Source organism: Apaloderma vittatum, unplaced genomic scaffold (assembly GCF_000703405.1).
Source record: "Apaloderma vittatum isolate BGI_N311 unplaced genomic scaffold, ASM70340v1 scaffold4586, whole genome shotgun sequence".
NCBI classification, from domain to species: Eukaryota; Metazoa; Chordata; class Aves; order Trogoniformes; family Trogonidae; genus Apaloderma; species Apaloderma vittatum.
The window spans coordinates 154,362-169,114 of NW_009722207.1; the positions used below are offsets into that span (position 1 = coordinate 154,362).

The 14,753-nt window shown below is 38.8% G+C and overlaps 1 protein-coding gene across 1 annotated transcript in view; it reads right to left on the reverse strand.

Moving 5' to 3' along the window:
* ZNF521 (zinc finger protein 521) overlaps positions 1-14,753 on the reverse strand; it is a 209,275-nt gene that overhangs the window by 113,303 nt on the left and 81,219 nt on the right. Inside the window, exon 4 of the mRNA XM_009871678.1 lies at positions 5,541-5,625. Within this exon, the coding sequence (XP_009869980.1) occupies positions 5,541-5,625 (85 nt within the window). The remainder of the gene's footprint in view (positions 1-5,540; positions 5,626-14,753) is intronic.

Here is a 14,753-nt window from a genome sequence, read left to right on the forward strand (position 1 = left end):
TAGATCACACTTTCTGTATACTCTTCTTTTTAAACTACAATTGTTGCAGCTTAGATGTGTTTACTTGGGGTTTAGTGAAGTATCTGCTGGTGTAAACTAGAATTCTACTTGTCAGCTGCAGTGTTGCTTCACCCTGTTTTCCCATTTTCTTCCTAACTTCGGTACTCGGCATTTTTTTTCTTTCCCTTAATTTCCTCCTCCTGCTAACACCTGTTACCTTGCTCAAGCTACAGCTCCCCCTCTCACCACAACAGACTTCACAAAAGGTGTTTTATACATGACACTGCAAAGACTGAAGAAAAAAATCTGTTTACTTATCAGAAATGACCTATATAGAAATTGTCAAAAGTAGGGTTGTAAAAAGGTACTGAATCCTGACCATGACACCCTTCCCTTTTATTCCTCAACTCTTCAGAGGGGTAGTGGCTCTTGCTATGACACTGACACTTGCTTTCTTCATCAACAAAAGTAGCAGCGAAGTACAAATATCGTGACTGATTCCCCCTTTTATCATTCTCTTTGTCAGCCTGATCAGTCCTCAATGGTAAATGTGCTGCTCTGTTGTGCACAGCCAGCGGCTTGCAATTTGCTCACTATGTTTCATGAGACAGTTGTTTGTGGCTGTTTGGAACACATTTACCTCTTTGGGGATTTATGCGCTAGTTGCAATGCCAACCTCCATAGTGATAGAGATTTCTTTCTAACTAAAATAGATAATTAGGAGCTGGTAATTATTGGTCAAGAATTATCAGAGTGAAAAAAATTAAGCTCTTCATAAATAGTTCTTGGCAATGTCATCTCTTTACATTATCTCATGCCTAACAGCATTTTACTCAGAGCACTTACAAGTTTACACTGCTGCTGTTGAGCCTCATAATTTTATATAGAGTAATTCCTTTTCTGAGTTAAACATCTCTGAAGTCCCCCCCCCATCTGTGCATGTGTGCAAAATCCTAGGTAACTGTTAGGGCAACTCTTTAGTCTATTCACAGTAAACTACATCAGATACTACAGATGTAAAGAAATCAGTGGAAGAAAAAACAATGTTAAGCTTGTCTGCTTAAAATAACAGGGAAAATAATAGAAGGAGCAGTGGAGTGCAGCGAACAACACAAACAATGGCAGACTCTCTTCCTACCCTCTCAGGTCAAATGCCAACTGTAAACTATGTGATGAAGAAAATAAAAGGAAGCTAGAAAGCCTCACTCTTTTCCACAGACACCATGCACCCAGAAACAGAGTTTTCTCAAAGAAAGCTGGTAAAAATGCTATGTATTCCACACGGAGGGAAAGGTAAAAGAAAGAAAGCGGCTGAAGAATTGCTGTTTATACCAGCACTTCTTAAACCCATATGAATGCCTGGATTTATGTTTCCTCCTTTCCCACTCAAAAGCCAAGAAATTTTTTCATTTGTTTTCATTTGGCAGTCATCCTTGTGAGTAACCAAACAAAAGCATAGACTTGCATCTAGGTCCAAAATAATGCATAAACAGAGGGCCTTTTTGAGAAAGCCCACAGTTTATCTCACTTTCTGTCTGCTGGCATTCCCTAGCCTTAGCTTGAATCAGTGCATAGATTAAGCAAACACGGGTGTTGCTTGATGAAGCACAGTGTCTAGGAACCTGTGGATAGATCTGGCAGTCAAAACTCTTGAACTTTCACTCACTTAATGCAAGCAAGGAATTCTACCTCTCCACCTCTTTGTCCTCACCTATTCAACAGAAAAGGCTTATTGCCCTGTCCCATCACAAAGACGTTGGGAAGGCTTAATCAGAGGCTGCAGAACAGTTTTTAAATGGAAAGTTCTAGAAATAATGAACATGTAGTCACTTAGGAAAGCCATTTCTATGACTTCTTTTTAGTACATAACTCATATAATAATGCGTGTAAATTGTATTGTTGTCAAAGATACTTAAGGTTACACTTCACTGGGTCATCTGCAGATTTTATTTTCCATTAGGTGGCATAATCTCTCTTGTTGAATTGATTGAAAAGTATAATAAAATCTGTAAAAACACTATATACCCTCCTAACAAAGAAGAGTAAGAGGCTTTTCAAATAGCCTCTAATCCCTCTTCCCCTGCTAAATGTCTAGTTGAGATTATATTTGATTAGGCAAAAACACACACATACTACACAACCTAAAAATACCTACCCTCAGAGGAGCTATTTTAGCCGACAAATAATTCCTGTTGCCTTATTTAAAAGTCTAAGTTTCACACTGGGGTTTTATAAACATATCTTTGCCTCAGTGACCTTCCATAATGCAACTTCTCTCTGTGGATGTTAGCCACATTAACTCAGTTTACAAGCCAGTATCGTGTTCAAGGGGCACAATAATCAGATGGGTCACCGCCCACTTTTCTAGGCTACCAAACTTCTAAAAGGATGGTGAGTAGCAAACCCTTTCCCCCAACTGTCTGAGCCACTGAGAAGTGGCTCCCACTCATTTCTGGAGTTTGCCACCTTCTTGTTTGCCCCATGTCCCAGCTGCTTCCCCTTTTCTCTTTTCCCCGAGTTATTATTATGGAGTCCTTCAGGTAAGAAGACGCTGCATCCATCAATAACCACAACGCAAATAATGCTAACATTTTACTATGAGAGGAAATAACAGTTCCTGACAATGTGTGATGATGTCTGTAAAGGCATTTATTGCCCCATTTGATCTAGGGATTATCACACTCTTTGACTTTTAATGCCTGCCTTCCCAGGCTACCTTCTTTCTCCCTTGCAGTTTAAGTCCTTCTTTTATTCTTCTCTCTCTTCCTGATGCTTTCTCACTTTCCCTTCCCCAGGGGAGTGAAGACACTACATCTTGCCCTGCCAGTCTCCTAGTTGGGAAGCTGGGCAAGAAGACATATTCTATCAGATATATGTGAAAAAGGGAGGGACTAACATGTTTAGAAAAATTTTTGATTGGTACACGTTTGTGTCAACAAGTCAATATTCATTGAAGTGTTTTATCTAATATATTTTCCAATCTACATATTGGTATGCACACAGATATCTACGGATATATATATATGGGTTATGCATTATATATATTCATACAAACGTGTTTGTGTGGATGTTTTCTGTATTATATATGTACACTTTGAGCTTGCCTACAGATACACATAAACTAAAGCCAATTTTAAATAGCTTGTTTTCACCCCTTGAACCTTTCTCTCTAGACAGAACAGGGCCTTGGCAAAAGGCCTGTGAACAATGATATAAATTAAAGGGGAGGAGGGAGAGTGAAATTAGAAAGATAGCTAAGGAAAAATCCAATTAGTGGCAAGAAGGCTAACAGAATTGGAGATCAGAAATTATTTTGTCCTGTGCTTCAATTTCGAGGTCACATTCAAAACTCTATGAAACGTTGATATTCCTTTCACTCCACCCCAACAAAAAATCCCCTTGCATTTGCTTAATCGAGGCTACCTCATTAGGAGCTGTACTGTTAAGTCTGGCAGCGCAGATAAGAATCTTCCACTGAACACAGATTACCACAAGCATGACTGGTAAATCTCCCTGCATGTTTTGCAAGCTCCTTCTTTATTTCACCGGGAAGATTTTATATTAAGCACGTTTAAATCTGTGTCACTATAGTTATGTCATGAAGCAATATCATGCATGATTAGATACAACACAGACAAAACAATTAAATATTTTTTAAAAGATTCTCTTTGTCATTCAACCTCATCCAGCTTTTAGAAATAAAACATAGGCAGTTAATAGCTCACTTTAAGAAAATCACAGTCCTTTCAGACCTGCAGGCTGAAGCCAGCTAACTGGATTTGTCTTGCTTTACTGACTCTCTCCTCCTTTCTCTCCTCCCATTCCAACCTTTTACTAAAACTCATCCAGAAAGTAGAGGGAAAAAAAAAAAAAGAAAACCTGAGTATTTCCTGAAAGAAATTGTCTCCTATTCTGAAAATGTGAGGCACCTGGGAAGCAGGTGGCAGGCAAAGACATCACTCTGCCATTCCAGCATCATCCCTTACTCCCAGTGTCCATATTCCCTGTCACGTTTCAGTATCACTATATGCTACAGTTAAGAACATGTCAAACACTGGATTCAAAGAAAACTGCAGAAATGGTGAGTTCTGTTGTTGGTAATAACCTTTTTTTTAAATTCCATGTTACCGACCCAGATGGAACACTGTGAAGCAGTTCAAACTGCATCCTCCCCAAAGACACAAAATACAAAAATTGAGGCTTAACCCAACAGGCAAATAGTTTTGCTCCTTCACAAAACCAGCATGTCATTTGCATTTATTCATTTTAATGAAAAAGTATATAAAATGTTCATGCTCTAAATGTATTAATACTTATTAATAAAGTACCCAGAAAAATGAGGTATTAAGTTTTGGAAGGTAACTTCCCGTTACTGTGCAGCCAAATCATTAATGCTCAAGAAAGAAATCTGCATGTTACCTTGAAAGACAAAAAACAAGCATCAAACTAAGCATTTTTATAGTTATAAAACAAAAAACCACCAGCAAATTGTCTTCTGTTAGATATGTAATTACTAGCTTTTGTACCCTACGGTTTGGCCTGTGCTTTGCATGCTTTTCTATTATTACAGCAAGAAAAACAGCATCAGGGAAGCAGGAGCATAAAATCAACGATGTCCATCTCCGTCTTGAAAAGTAAAATTTGGAAAGGAGGCTAAAACAAAATGAGACAGCCCTGGCAATGTTATCTTATTAGCGGGCAAATGATGTGCTTGATAAATTTAATTGGCTGATAGAAGTCTTAGTGCTATTACTGAGTGGTTACCAAATTGAAAACATTATGGGTGATCCTAGGGGAATAAGCAAATAATAGGAAAATATGAATATCAAAGAAAAAAGAGCTTTTATTTTATTCCAATTTACAACTGTAACAGCCTTGTAAACATCAAGCCAGGCTTGGATTCAGGAATCCTAAAAGACTTTTTAAAGTGCTTGTACCTTAAAGAACAGATTCCATTACTGAATACTACAATTTCTTATATTTTCAAATAAATTATAGTATTTAATTGTATACAGATACACTCAAGATTTTTTCCCAGACTGCTCAAACACAATAGACAATGCTATTTTATGGCCATTTGAATTATTTATGTTTCCTAACGACAAAAACTCGTCAGTTTTGATTTTGGTACCAAGGTGCTTGAGAAGTACACAGTAGTGTCATTACCATAATAACTTCTGAAATTAAAACCTGTCTAAAACTCTATGGAAAGCTAACATCGAGTTCATTAACCATTCCTGTTAGTTTGTTTTCAATAATGCAAAAATGATTAGAAGTTTAATTTGCTAATCACCTGTGTTTTGACTGGCAGTGGATATATAATTCTCTGCAGAAGTCTAAACTAGCCCTTGCAGAAAATAAAATATGCTAATGCTTTATCAAGTCTAATAATATGAATAAAAAAATCAATCATGCCTAGGTTAATCATTGATGGATGCACAATTAATTTCTCCTTAACTCTGTTTAATTTTAGAGGCAATGATGATCACGAGTAAGAGAAATGGCTATCTGTCTTTGAGAAGTTTTAGTGCTTCACTTACCAATCATGTGGTTTGCAACATGAACTTGGATATCCCATTCATTGTAGAAAACCATCTGACATTTGATGCACTGGTAGGTCTTCTTCTAAAGAAACAAGGGTAGACAAAATTTACTGAAACATACAATTGGAACCATTTCATTATACCTCAAAATTGTGAGTTCAAAGTGGTCACTTAAAGCTCTGCAGCAGTGTTTTCATGAAGTCTTAATTATTAATATTAAAAAAATAACACTCCGTAGTTCTGTAGTACCTTTCATCTGGGTTTCCTGTGGAGACTGTAGAGCTTCCTAACTCCATGGACAGACCAGCACTGCTAGAACACCAGCTTTATATTCGTGGAAGGCAAAATGTAACGAGGCCTGCCCTAGGTGATCCTGCTTTGGCAGAAAGGTTGGACTAGATGATCTCTAGAGGTCCCTTCCAACCCCTAACATTCTATGATTCTATGATATGTGGGATGTGATCCAAACACCAAAATCAACATGAATCCTTCATTTTATACCAACAGATTATGCCCACTATAGAACTGAGGAGAAGTCAGGAACAAAACACAGAAATCAGAAATCTTCTCCCTCATCCTCAACTGGGGCTGCAGAAGCTCCTTCACACCATATGTTTTAAATGGCCCATCAGGTTGCCATGTTTCAAGGAGGGAAAAATTCCTGCTAGTCAAGACAAACGGTCACTGTATCAGGCAGTTGCTTCAATACCCATTGGCAAGATTCGATATTGGGAAGCGTTACTTTAAAAGCAAAAAATAGAAGTATATTCAAAAGTAAGATTTTGGGTTTTTTCATCAAAAGAATTAAAACGTGCAGTTATCCAGGCATCTAATGAGACAAGTCAGATTCATAAAATTATTCAACTGCATAATTGTAGTATCAAGGACTCAAGTCCTAAGGTAACAGTCCTGGAGAGCTCAGTTGTTGTTTTGAAGATGCAATGAAGGCAAAGTGAGCCCTGAACTGCCACATAAAGGCAGTAACTCAAGCGACACATATCTTTCTGTACAGCCACAGGCACCTTGCCTACCTCAGCAAAAAGAAAAAAAACACAACCAAACCCATATATTTTTTAAAGAATGTGAAGTCACAATAAGCTGACATAGATTTAGCAAATTGCAGATTTCATATATATTAGTTGGGGAAGGAGTAGGGTTCAGAAAATGTGCATCAAAACCACAGCCTGTCTTGCATGTATTTAACTTCTGAAGCTGGTATTATGCAGCTGGTATTATCGACTATATTTTTTAAAAGTGTTTCTTTCCCCTGACTCTGAATGTTATTAAAGACTTGCTGAAATCGTTATCAGCATCTAAATTTAGATGCCCTGTCCAGACAGATAAAACACCCATCCCTTAAGTATCTTTCTACTTCAAGCCTGTAGGCAGGACTATAAAGACATTTTATACGTATGTCATTTTGTCTTACCAAGTTAACTGAAAAATTAGGGATTAATCAAAGTCAAGTCTAAAATTAAGTGTTCCTGTGGGGTCCTCTTTACAAAACTCCCATTGCTTCTCATACACAGAGGCTATTTTAATTTTCTTGATGATAATAAAATGTGTTGCGTCACTTCTCGAGAAAAACAATCACAAGCCTTTTTTTTCCCCGTTTTTCATTTAAATCAACTTTAGTTTTCAAAAATGTAAGCAAGCTAAATCCTTATGTGGACAAACAAAACCTATGGGTATCCAGAAAACAAATCTGCTTTGACTTAGTTTTACAGTTACGATTTGTAAAGCTTGCTGTTTTAAAAGATAGAACACTTTTTCTCTTTTTTCCTGTGTGACTGGTAACGTTGGTAGAAATTCAGATTCAGTCTAAGGATTTCCTATTACATGTTGGTAAATTTAACCTTACTGCACTACATCTAGCTCTATCAAAGACCTCTAAATAATGACAGTCATGATCAACGATTTATTATGCTAAGCTCTTTACAAGACGCTTTTTGATGCTGACATATAGAACAACAATATTGCATAAATAACACTCTCCCTTTTTTTTTAAACATTGTTTCCCTTTAGAACTAGTTAGAAAATATTTCTTACTCCCTGATGACTGGCACTATATATTGTTTATTAGCATACCCCTAGCATTATTCCTGATATGTGACTTTGTTCAAAAACAAAGAAACATAAACTTAATGGCTGGTCTTTTCTCTTGTTAGCACAGCAACGCAGAGTGCATGTCAAGAATTGTCAGCAAAATTATGACTGATGTACATAATGACAACACATACAAAGGTTGGGGGGTTTTTTTAAGTCTAGTGCCAAAAAATAAAGTCATTTGACAACAACAACAAAAATAATAATTTACTAACACTTACTAGCCTCTTCAAAACGATCTGACATACTTGCAGAATCACACACATAGGTTTTCTTTTTATCATGAAGCAAAGAACGTTTTTGTGACTGCTGCTTGATCAAACACTACTTCCTTTTTGTTTCCAAACATATGCTAAAACGTTGACATCAACTTTTATTAGCTCAAGACACACTCATCTCCAGTGTCTAAACTTGTGCACAGTTAAGTTTCTATCGTAAAAGGAAACTCGGTAAATTTCATTTACTCTTAGATTTTCAAATGATCAAATACAGTCATTTTCACACCACGTTGAACAAAAACCACATACTTATTTCCGTATGTTTCACATTCTAAGGGAGTCTTTTTTTTCACTGCACGTTACACCTTGCTCACACTCTTTGTCAGAACCCTGGGACTCATAACTGCTCACAGGAGCTCCTGCGTCCTGATGTACTTCATAGATGGTCCCAATTCCCTATCGGGGTGAAATCCGCAGGGAGAGGCCCAGCTCCTACATACTCTGCATTCCCACAAAGGGGAAACTTGGGGGAATAAGACAGAAATAAGCCCTGGAGTATTGCAGCTCCATGTTCCTTGCGTGAATAGCTGGGGAAGAAGACTTGAAGCCCTTGTGTAGCACAATACAGAATAAAAATTGGGTCGTGACTCAAAGAGGCATTTGAATGTCTCCAGAGCATCTCCAGCCCTTTGCGATACAAGACGGCTTGACAGAGAAAGAAGCGCGGGGCTGTGACAGCCGTCCTTACCTTGTTTGCAGTGAGGAACCCTGGCTGAGCAACCTGCCCCTCTGCCCGCATCACCTGTGCCTACACAAGAGTCAGGTGGACCCAGCAGCACCCAGACCTTGCTGCTCCAGCTCACGCCCAGGGCATTGCAGCCCCACACAATGATGGAGGGCAGACATCTGAAGGCACTAACACGCTAACCTGCCACCACTGCCAGAGGACATCCATCAGTCTCCTGCGAGAGACCGAAACACATCTTTCTTGTCCGCTCCTCCAAACACAAAAACAAGCTGATGCAATTTTCTTGTTACAGACTAATTTCCTATCACCCAAAGTGGGCCACAGAAGACCCTTACCAGTGCGTTTCCATGTGGACTCAGACAGGACCAGTACAGTATCTAGAGAAATTGTACCACACTCTGAACTGTTCCTTGTTGAGAAACTTCCAAAGATTTCTTCCAGAGGAAAGCATCACATGCATTACCAGATGGGATTAAGGAAGTGGTTTAACTTTTTCCTTTTATTTCTTATATTATTGTGGCCTCATCTTTTAATAAAAGCTCTTCAATAAACAAGGCCACAAGCCTTCACTAAACCCCCTCTCGCCAAGAAGATAAATGTCAGCTTGTCTCCTATATGCTGAGCGTAAATCTGAGGCCCAAGTCATTCCTGGGGCCATTCAGAATTCAGGTAGAAGACTGATTGCTTAGACCAGGTGTCTCACAAGAGCACTGGGAAATCTGGCTGCCTCTTGCATTCCTGTTTGCTTGCACTCCTGTTTTCAGAACCAATTTAAAACCTTCCGGCATGCAAAGCTTCATTGTGACTACATTTAATGAGCTTTGGATTGGGCCTTCAATCCATGCAGAGCATATGCATGTGCCTCTCTAACCTTTTGAATAATTAATGTCACCTAGACCTTTAACTATTGTCCTGATCCTCACTTGTCACTTCGCAGTTTTCAGAATTTCCCTTCTATAAAGGTGCCCAAAGTGTCTACGTCACGTGAAATGTGGCTTTGCTTCTTTTATAAACAGCTCCAGAATATGGTCTCTCAATTGATACTTCAATTCTATGTCCAGAATTTTATTTGCTTTTATAAGCAAAGTAAAAACAACTAATAAGCACTGTACTAGAGGATTTACACTTCTATTCAGAAGTGCTTCAGGAGTATGCAGAAGATCATTCTGTGCAGCCTTCTGTGCCCTGTGACTGTCTAAGGTATCCATACATTCTTATTTTTCTATCCCCTAGTCTCATTATGTTACTTGGAAATGAACTGCATATGCCACTTATCTGTCCATGCTCCACCTCCTTGTCAAAGTCATTCAGAATTTTAACACCTGCCTATTTTGTTCTCATATTTCCCCAGTTTTGTACTATCAGGGAATTTCATCACCTTACTACTTATTCTTTCTTCCAGACTACTGATATGCTGCATAAATTCAACGAAATTGGTGCAAATAATAATTCTTAAGGCTTTCTATTATTCACTCCCTTCCAAACTAACCTGCTTCAATTCACAAGATTCCTATGTTTTCCATACTCACATTAGTGTTTGTTTTCTTCTTAATCAAACAAAGTATCTCTCCCCATGCCATACTTATTCACTCAACATATTAGTCTTTTGTGCTACACAATTTCAAAAGCTTTGCTAAAATCCTGGTAAATCATGTTTATAGGCTGCTCTGATAGCACTTGTGGCTACTCTCTCAAAATACACTTTACTGAAAAATTTAAGCATGATCCTCCCTTTGTAAATCTTCGCCCTCTATCCTTCATTAAATCCAAACTTTTTACATGTTCTTCTGTCATGGCTTTGATAAGCCTTTCTCTCATGTTCCTTGTTGTTTAAATAAAGCTCACAAATCAGTAATTTCATGCATAATTCTTGTAACTCCTGTTAAATGTCTGTTTAGTAGCCTTTTCCCAGGCTGTTGATACTTCTTAAAAGACTGTAAATTTATCTGCTTACTGTTTCCTTTTATCTTCAGCTCCTTTCTCTAAGAATTTTGGGATGGATATTTTTCTGTGTTTTTAAGTCACTTTTTGTGTACTATATTCCATTATTTTACACCTAATCCATACTTCATGTTCTCCGTGGGGAGGATATGCCACAAGCTCCACGACAATGCATTTTTCAACCGTATTGGTTTCCTTGCTTACATATACCATTTCTGTATCTCCCATATCCCCCTTTGAAATGAATACTTGTTCCCTATATGAAATAGCCAAAATATGTCTTATAGCTTCTAATGCACTGTGTCTACAGTCTCTCAGGCATCCCTAGTTTACTCTATACTCCTTTCATACCCCTCTTGAAGGCACTACCAAAAATGGCTTTGATGTGCACCTGTTAACCTACCAATAACCTCCTGTTTACACCTAGGTACATTATTTACCTTTATCACACCAGTAAAGAGGACTTTCAAGGCTTTTCCCCTCCGTTTCAGCACAGTCTGAGGGTATGGATCAAATGACACAGCTGAGACAACCTGCTGCTGCCGACAGAGTGATGCCACACCTCCCACATCCTCTGATTCCCCTCTCCCAGACCAGTCGTTCACTCACTGTTTCCCTGACATTAAATCCAGGGTGATTCCAATTCAACCCGTTAAACCAATAGAAAGGTAACTTGACAAGAGAAAGTGAAAACTTCCAACAAATCGTATGCAAAACCAGGTTAAAACTCACACACTAGCTACAGCAACTTGACAGTGCTAACTACTAATGCTGCCAGCTGATTTTTATACATCCTTTTTTTACTGTTAGCAGTGTTCTTCGCCCTGCACAAGAGCAACCACGGCCCCAACTTATTTGTCCATTTAGCCATTTTTCATCATAGCTCAGATTATTTTTGTCAGTACCTTAACTGAGGATTTGTTTTCTATCTTCCTGGATGCTTATTTTGTCAACCTTAAGCTCCTAAAAAACTAAGCATATGCTAGCCAGTTTCACTGCATAGTTAACTATTTATCTTGCTTATGGGGCACAATCACCTTGCAGTTTTTTTGAACTGACTAATTGCTAAGTCTTCTCATTGCTCACACAGCACCCTTTAATTACTGTTTCCTGATTGCTTTTAAAAACATATTCATAATGATTTTATGAGGATTTTTCTGTTCTTCTGCTTTTGTTTAGCAGAGTCTGAAGTATAACAGGGTCTGAGTGTACAGGTCTAGAGAAAGAATGCAATCAATTCCATAAGGTAAGCAAAACAAAAAAATGGAGAATAACATTTTTTTTCTAACTTCTCTCATTATGGTTACTTATTGCTTTAATACACAAAACGCATTGAGTCAGAAATACAAATGTTCATTTTAGCAGTCCTCCCTTCCCTACTCTGCTTGAAGTCATGGTCTGCTGTGATGTTTTTCACCTTCACATTCTGGATTCTGCATTTAAGCCCATCTGTCTTCAATGCCTGTTAGTTACAAACCTTTCCTTCCCCTGGCTGATGAAATGCATTAGCTTGCAACGTCTCACATCCCCACACAGAAAGAATCACATCTTACAACAGTTAAAGACTGTCTCCTCCGTTAGAGCTCTCTAATCTTTTAACTCTTAAGTCTTTGAAACTCAGTACTGAAGTGAGGTACCTGTCAGAAAAGAGACTCTAACACCTGGCAGCACGTGGTTGTATTTTTTTTTTCACTCTCAATTAGTTCATATCAGATTTACATAGTTTATGAGTACAAACAGTTTAAAGTACTGCAAATTCAGTTTGGCATCTCATAAACAAATATGCTTCTTTCTGTCTTTCTATCCTAGGGCCTGATCCTGGGTGAAGCTGAGCTTCTGAGCACTGCAAGTGCATGTGCTGAGCACTGCTCAGGAATCTGGGGCTGACTACGTCAGCAACTGAACTTTCTGTCAGCATCTCCACCTCTTTCTGCCTCCTTACACTGCACTTAAAATCAAAGAAGGCTGCCAGCCTGAGACCCTCTGAAGTCACAAGGCTGCTAAGCCATCAGGAGGCATCCTGACATTCGGTATCAGAGCTGCTGTGTGGCTATGGGCATTAAGGAGAAACTACAATCAAGGAGACCGCGCTGATAATTTTCCAGATGACGTGGCATCAAAGCACTGGCAGTAGAGCATGACTTGGGAGGTCTGAGATGCAAAAAGCTGTTATCCTGGGTAAGCTGATAGACTATTTTTCTTTTAGAAGTTGCTTTTTTCCTTTGTTTTTTAAAAAATGCATACTGAGACAGACTGTCATTCTATAAAGCCACGACTTTCTTCATCAACAATCAGCAACAGATGTAGCCCAATAAAATTAATAGTTTGCAAGTACGCACAAGAGAATACTCTTTTGTGTCTTTTCTCCATCACAAATTCTATAAGAGCTCTCCAGATTCTAACGGAAAGGCAAAATTGGGGGCCTTTTATATACCTTATTTTGTTTGACTTTAATGCTAAAACCACTTTTCTCCCACACTATGCAAAATTAATGCTGATTAATTTCACTTTCAGAAGTGTTAGTCGGGACCCTCCTCCTGTTCTTAACTGTCCACTTGCAACTCAACCTTTATTCCTGCAGAATTCTGGGCTATTACGAAGATAATTTAATCCTACAGAATAGAAATTGTGCTCAGAAATATGCAACATTAATATTAATATACAAACAGAAATATATTACTCATACATAATATATAAGAAATTAATTTTCATTGAAGTATCAGGAGAAGGATTAAACCCCTCAGATCCTTCTCATGCAATTAGCTCTGCACTTGGGGAAGTCAATGGGACTTCACAAACGAAGGCTTCACGTGATAACACTGGCGAGACCAGGGCTTTACAGAGGCTTGCCTACACATGAGATATGCCACAAACAGAGTTCTACATCACACTGCTGTAATTATAGCACTACCCTGTATGGATACTCTTAGGCCACATCAATGTTAACAAATATACTGGTAGCATCTGAGCTGGACCCAGCTGCTGACATTGCAATGACGCTTGATTGCATGCCCAGTTGAAAAACCTCTGCTGGGGCAGCACAGCTGCCCAAGGAAATGGTGTACCAGCGAAACAAACACTCCTCTGAGCCAGTCTTCAACGCTATTCACAATGATTTTTGTTTAGCTGGTTTTCTCCTGTGAAGGCATACTTGCTTGCCCCTAAGGGAAATTACCAGAATTCTCTCTGCCCTATTTCATAACTTTTTTACTTTCACATTATTTCTTAAAATTCCAGCAGTTCCTCTTAGGTACATCCTACAATAAGCTTATTTCTTTCTGCATGGGGCTTCAGTCTACCATTTCCCAGTCAGAAGAAGAGATTGCAGAATTTGTTTCAGAAGCAGAATGTAGTGCAGTAAGGTTTGCAGGACTTCAATCATTCAGCCACCAGCACATGAATTAGCTGTGAACAGGACCCACTGTTAAGGCAGATAGTTCATGAAAACCGTCAGGAGATGCAGACATTCACTGAGTAGACCTATGGAAGAAACACTAAGCAGCAGAACAGGTCTAATGGCAAGTTTGCCACTGACAGTGATGGTTGTAAGGATTTTATATTTAGACATGCACATTGCTGGAGTTTAGCACTAGACTTAATCCAGCCATCAGAGCAGCAACCAACTGTTGTAGCAGTGGGAAAACAAATACAAAAGGATATCTGGAACCTTGAGAGTCCCAGATCGTTCTTTGCTGGTGAACCACCCCATTTCCTACTGGAAAATGCAAGGAGCAAGGGGTGGCCTTCCAGATATGCAAAGCCAATAGTTGTGCCTTTTTTGCACAGAATAGGTAAAAAACAGAGGAAGTCTGTCCCACATACTGTGGAAGTATGATTGACGGGGATAAATACCTCCTTCTCTCCTACCCCTCACTTTGTTTTTGAATACACAAGCAGCAAGCAACTTTTATATGGCCATATTCCTAAGTGGCAGCATTTCTAAATTGCTCCTCAGAGGTATCTCACAGGCAAATGATGAATGCATGTGAGACTTTCATCTTGAGGAATTCAGGCCTCCAACAAAAAATGCAGGTAGGGGCTTTTTTTCCCAAATTTGCACATTACTAGTAGATGCTGAGTATCAGGAGAGGTCCCACCCTTTTATTCCCTGACTTACAAAGCCATATACTAGCAACAAAGGTTTAACCACCAAGGAGAAACAGGACAACATCGACATTTATCTGGCAGATAGGCCCA